Source organism: Otolemur garnettii, unplaced genomic scaffold, assembly GCF_000181295.1.
Source record: "Otolemur garnettii isolate 467f Iridium unplaced genomic scaffold, OtoGar3 scaffold00212, whole genome shotgun sequence".
In the NCBI taxonomy this organism is placed as follows: domain Eukaryota; kingdom Metazoa; phylum Chordata; class Mammalia; order Primates; family Galagidae; genus Otolemur; species Otolemur garnettii.
Window position 1 is genome coordinate 1,245,240 of NW_003852607.1, and position 6,050 is coordinate 1,251,289.

The window sequence follows — 6,050 nt, forward strand, 5'->3', positions numbered from 1 at the left end:
TGTGAGCTGTAATGCCACGGCACTCTACCCAGGGGGATAGCTAGAGGCTCTGTCTCAAAAAAAAAGAGATCCTCTTGCCTCAGCCTCCCCACTAGCTGAGAGAAGAGGTGCCCACATTGTGGTAGTTTTTCTGATTTTAGGTACAGAGCCTCATCATTGCTCAGGCTGGTCTGGAACTCCTGAGTTCAAGGGATCATACTGTCTGGGGCACCCAGAGTACTAGGCTTATAGGTGTGAGGCACTGACTGGCCCAGAATTTCCCTCCTTGAATCTTTTGTCATCTCTGTTCACACCCTACCTTTCTTTTTTTTTATTTGCAGTCTTTGGCCAGGACCAGGCTTCAACCCGCCACCAGCAGTATATGGGGCTGGTGCTTTACTCCTTGAGCCACAGGTGCCGCCAAGACACTCTACCTTTCCCTATTATCTCATCTCATGGTTTAACCTCCTGTGACATGTCTCTGTTTCCCTTGTAGCCCTCTCTCCTAAACTCTGGAATTCAGTGTCTCATTGTGTCCTCACCTCTTTGGCGGGCCAAGTAATAGGCATCTCTACCTTCGTGTGTCTTAAGGGGACTTTCTCAGGTGTGTGATCCTCACAAGTCAGAGCAGAACTTTCCTGTGCTCCCTGGGGCTTATGCAACTTCTTGTCGTATATTTAACATGGTAACCACCATGTGAGTTGTACTTCAATTATACAGGTTTTGAACCTAGGGCCTCACAAAGCATATATCACTCACATATCTCTTGTGGCCCCAAGGAACGTTTTTTTTACACTGTGTTTTAGTATGTTGTTAGAGCATGAGAAGGACCATCCACGCAGATCAAAAGTTTCCGAATGGAGTCTTTTAATATCCAGCCTGTGACTATCTCCATAGTCCCAGAAAGGAGACCATGCGAGAGCAGACCTGACCCATGTCTGTACAGGATAGTTATGTGGTAGGCTTAAACCTACCATACAAGCAAGTGGTAGGTTTAAGCTGGTTTGGTTATAGAAGCTGATAAGGCGGCTGTCAGTAGTTGGCAGGGATCAAGAACTTGAATTTCTGGAAGGTCCCAGACCATTATCTGGGCGGATGGAGGGTAAGGGGTTATCTGGAGCATAACGAGTAAGGGATTATCTCAATGTAAAGACATTATAAATCTTGCTCTGTTGCCTGGGGCAACATCATAGCTTAAAACAAGTTTGAACTCTTTTTTTTTTTTTTTTTTTTTTTGAGACAGAGCCTCAAGCTGTCCCCCTGGGTAGAGTGCCATGGCATTACAGCTCACAGCAACCTCCAACTCCTGGGCTCAAGCGAGTCTCCTGCCTCCGCCTCCCAAGTAGCTGGGACCACAGGCGCCCGCTACAACGCCCAGCTGTTTTTTGGTTGCAGCTGTCATTGTTGTTTTGGCGGGTCCGGGCTGGGGATTCGAACCCACCACCTTAGGTGTACATGGCTGGCGCCTTAGCCGGTTGAGCTATAGGTGCTGAGCCACAAGTTTGAACTCTTAAGATCAAGCCATGCTCTTGTGTCAGCCTCCCTAGTACCTGGGAATACAGGTGCCCACCATGACACCTGGCAATTTTCTACTATTTTTAGTCAACATAGAGTCTCAGTCTTGCTCAGGCTAGTCTCAAACTCCAGAGCTCAAGCAATCCACCTGCCTGGGGCTCCCAGAATACTAGGATTACAGGCATGAGCCACTGCACCAGGCCAAGACATTATATTTTAACACATTGGAAGGGTTTTTGTTTGTTTTTGAGAAGTCTCATGATGTCGCCCCGGGTAGAGTGCCTTGGCATCACAGCTCACAGCAACCTCAGACTCTTGGGCTTAAGTGATTCTCTTGCCTCAGCCTCCTTAGTAGCTGGGACTACAGGCACTCACCAGAATGCCTAGGTATTTTTGGTTGCAGTTGTCATTGTGTAGCAGGCCCAGGCTCAAACCTGCTAGCTTCGGTATATGTGGCCAGCACCCTACTCACTGAGAGCCATGGGCTCTAGGCTCTAAGTCTTAACACATTGTTTTTCTTTCCTTTTGTACTCTGTTGCCCTGGATAGAGTGCTGTGGCATCATAACTCATAGTAACCTTAAACCTTTGGGCTCAAGTCATTGTCTTGCCTTAGCCTCCTAAGTAGCTAGGACTTCAAGCACCAAGGACGAGGCCAGGCTAGTATTTGTGTATTTATAATAGATAGAAGGGATCTTGGTCTTGCTGAGCTCAATGTCTCTTGAGCTTAAGCAGTCCACCTGTTCATACTCTAGAGGGCTAAGATTACTCACATAAGCCACCACACGAGGCCAAAATATTATTGATAAGTAATTTTACCCAGAAGCAATCTCAAGAAAGCTTTTATAACATGTTACATTATTCTGTGTTTTAAAACTTGCAATACCTAGTGCAAGTGCAGATATGCAATACCTTGTGATTGGTCAACAACATTTGGGAATGAAAACCCAAGTTAAGTCATGACAGTCAATAGTGCGTTCCGTGCGTTCTTGCATGAAGCAAAGAAAAACAGCACATGTTAACTTAATAAGAGGTCGGGAAATACATCCTTTAAAACTTCTCTTGAGAGACAGGAGATTTAAGTATGCAGGGCTGGGCTCTCACACCTCTGCTCGCCAAGGACCTCTCTGGCCTCATCTGCTTGTGTCCTGCTCGCTGGCTCTGCGCCAGCCACATGGGCCTCTTTCTGTTCCCCACATTGCTCCCCCTCAGGGCCATAATGGTGGATGTCTGTCTTTCTAGAATTCTCCTGCCCGTTGGCTCCAGGTAACAAGCCCCCTTCTTTCCTTACATGTTTGTTCTGATGTCACCTTCTCAGTGAGGACTTCTGCCCATTACTTAATATTTCAGCCACCTCTTCACCCCCACCATACGCCTGATAGTCCATGTTGGTTGAGCTGTATATTTCTTTTGGATCCCTCACCATTCACTGTCAGGACACTGGTGACAGGTCTCCAAGGGAAAAGCAAAGAAAGAAGGTGGGAGGTGTCCTGCCCTTGCCGGCTCTGAGTGGAGCTCAGGCCTAGTATCACATTACAGTGTGGAGGCTTTCTGAAAATACATATCACCTGGCTTGGCACCTGTGCACAGTGGTTACAGTGTCAGCCGCATACACCGAGACTGGCAGGTTTGAACCCCGCCCAGGTCAGCTAAGCAACAATGACAACTACAACAGAAAAATGGCCAAGTGTTGTGGCGGGCGCTTATAGTCCCAGCTACTTGGGAGTCTGAGGCAAGAGAATCACTTAAGCTGAGGAGTGGGAGGATGCTGTGAGTTGTGATGCTACAGCACTCTTCTGAGGGCAACGTACTGAGACTCTGTCTCAAAAAAAAAAAACGAAAACAAAAAAGAAAATACATCTCTTCTTCCTCTTCACACAGTCAGGTTTGGACCTACCTTGTAATGGTTCTAGTGACCAGGTGTATCCAGTCTGTGTTCAGCACTGAGCACAAATGCTCTATGTCCTCCATTGCTGAAGGCTAAGGTCACTCTGTGATCACAGACTGGTGAGGGGCTGTGCCCTGGAGGGGAGCTCAGTGCAGCCCAGCTCTCTGCTGCCCTGTGTGTGGAATGTCATGAGGAGGGAGGCAGTCTCTGGTGAGGGGGTCTGAGAATCACCAGTTTGTCTCTGTGCGAGCTTATTATCTCTGCATCCCTCTCAGTGCCGTGGGCAGCCGAGGACCTGCCTTTCCACAGGGCGAGGTCTTCCCTAGGTGAGTAGTTGTGTCACAGAGAGGGAGTGTACTGATTCTAAACAGTAAGCAGAGCATTTTTCTTATTCAGGACTCACTACTAAAGAATCCAGTTACACGAAGAAGAAGCCCAGAAGAGGAAAAAAAGGATTCAGAAATGGCTGTGCCTCAGGTACAGTGATGTTCTCGGTGGTTGTTGGGAGTCTCCCTCCTTTCTGAAATGCTAGGCACTGGACTTGCTGCAACTCAACCCTGCCTTCCCTCAGTCCCTCTCCGCATGACCCAGTGACTTGAGCTTATGCAGAGCTTCCACAGGGCAAGGCCCTGGGAAGGACATCAGTTAGAGAGGGGATCTGGGCCCTGTGGTGTCAGTGCTTTGGGGCAGCAGGGACTGTTTAGGATTCACATCTGGGTGCACTGTCACTCTCTATAGACCAGGATTCGAGAAATTGCATCTTAGAGAATCTACCCAGAGCAGGTGAAATTTTTCCCTCATTAAACAAAACTTGCTACTGTGTTCTTTTTGTACTTTGAAATTTTGAAAACTAGAGGAAAATGACAAACCTTTGTGTTAATATTTTTCAATTTATTGTAAGCGTTCATAATTTTTTTTATTTTGTGGAAATGTATATTTAAAATAGATGTTCATACTTTGCTCCATTTTTTTTCACGTATTTTAGGCTCTATTTTATATCCTTTGGTTTATATTCTTTATACATATCTTGGTGTCTTTTTATAAATTATCCATTTTATTTTATTTTATTTTTTTGCAGTTTTTCTTTTGGCTGGGTTTGAACCCACCACCTGCCATATATGGGGCCAATGCCCTACTCCTTTGAGCCACAGGTGCCCTCCCTAAATTATGCATTTTAAAAATGTGAAACAGAAATCTGTTTATTCTAATGCTACCTGGTTTTTCTTGTGCCTTCGTTTGTTTTATCTTTCTTTGCAAGTCCTTGCACGATTACAAAATACTGTTTCATTTAGTCTAAAATTTTTTTTTCTTATTTTTTTAATTGACACAGAGTCTCACTGTGTTGCCCTCAGTAGAGTATCCTGGTGTCACAGCTCACAGTAACCTAAACTCTTGGGCATAAGCGATTCTCTTGCCTCAGCCTCCCAAGTAGCTGGGACTATAGGTGCCAGTCACAATGTCCGGCTATTTTTTTTTTGTTCTGTTTTTGTTGTCATTGTTCTTTTCTCAGGCCCAGGCCCGATTTAAACCCACCTCTCCAGTGTATGTGGCCAGAGCCCTAACCACTGAGTTACAGGTGCTCAGCCAAGTTTAAAGTAACATTTTGGTTATGTTTCTGTTTAATTTGAATTATTTTGTAGATCTTATTTTAGGTATTTAATGTCCTAAGGGGTTCATGTTTAGTTTGGTAAATCCCTCCATTTTCTTCTTTTCACAATTACATTTGTTCTCCTTTACTGTGACAGAGATTCATTGACACTCAAATATTTTCCTTGTCTTTGAATGGCTCTGGACTTCTCATCACAAGTCTTTACATGTCCACATGTTCTGGTGAGCACTGGGTTTCGGGGTCCTTGATCATGTCTTTGATATGTCCTTCAGTCAAGTTTGTTTCTTTGCATCTTTACAGTTTAACAGTGTTAGGTATATTGACTTTATTCCACTCCATGTTCCTTGAACTTTTTCATACCAGGAAACTATATGCCCAGCATCACCAGTTCCCCCTCTGACGATTCATTTCTCTGCCATCTTTCCTGGTGTCTTTGTGAGAATTTAACAATGTTAAGTATTCCATAGGAATAGAATCTCACATTATTTGTCTTTTTGTGACTGGCATATTTTTCTTAGCAGAAAGTCCTCGAGGTTCATGCATTTGGTAGCATGTGACAGGATTTCCTTTTTTTTTTTTTAAGGCTCAGTAATGTGGTATTACATGCATATACTATATTCTTGTTACTCATTCATCTGTAGATCGCGTGTTTATTCCTTCCTCTTCTTAGCTATTATGTATGATGCTGTGATGAGCTTGGGTTTGCAGATATCCATCAAGAGAAACCTTTCTTTTTGAGGGGGTTTTGGGGTTTTTTGCAGTTTTTAGCGAGGGATGGGTTTGAACCCCCCACCTCCATCATATGGGACTGGCTCCGTATTCCTTTGAGCCACAGGCGCTGGCCACAAGAGAAACTTTTCGAACTTTCACATATACACAGCTAAAAGTGGGGTTGTTTGATCATGTGGGAATTGTATTTTGAATTATTTGAGGCACCCCCTTGCTGACTTCCACGATGGATGCACCGTTTTACATATGCAGCAATAGTGCATGAGAGTTCCCACTTCTCCACATAGACTTAGCATTTTCTTGTTTATTTTTATTTTATTTTATTTTTTAAG

At 44.5% G+C, this 6,050-nt stretch overlaps 1 protein-coding gene across 2 annotated transcripts in view; it reads left to right on the forward strand.

Moving 5' to 3' along the window:
- The window catches only part of LOC100944050 (zinc finger protein 83), a 35,632-nt gene that overhangs the window by 3,846 nt on the left and 25,736 nt on the right, over positions 1 to 6,050 (forward strand). For both annotated transcript variants that reach the window (XM_023507938.1, XM_023507939.1), the window contains exon 2: positions 3,777 to 3,857. In XM_023507938.1, the coding sequence (XP_023363706.1) occupies positions 3,843 to 3,857 (15 nt within the window). In that variant the 5' untranslated portion in view covers positions 3,777 to 3,842. The remainder of the gene's footprint in view (positions 1 to 3,776; positions 3,858 to 6,050) is intronic.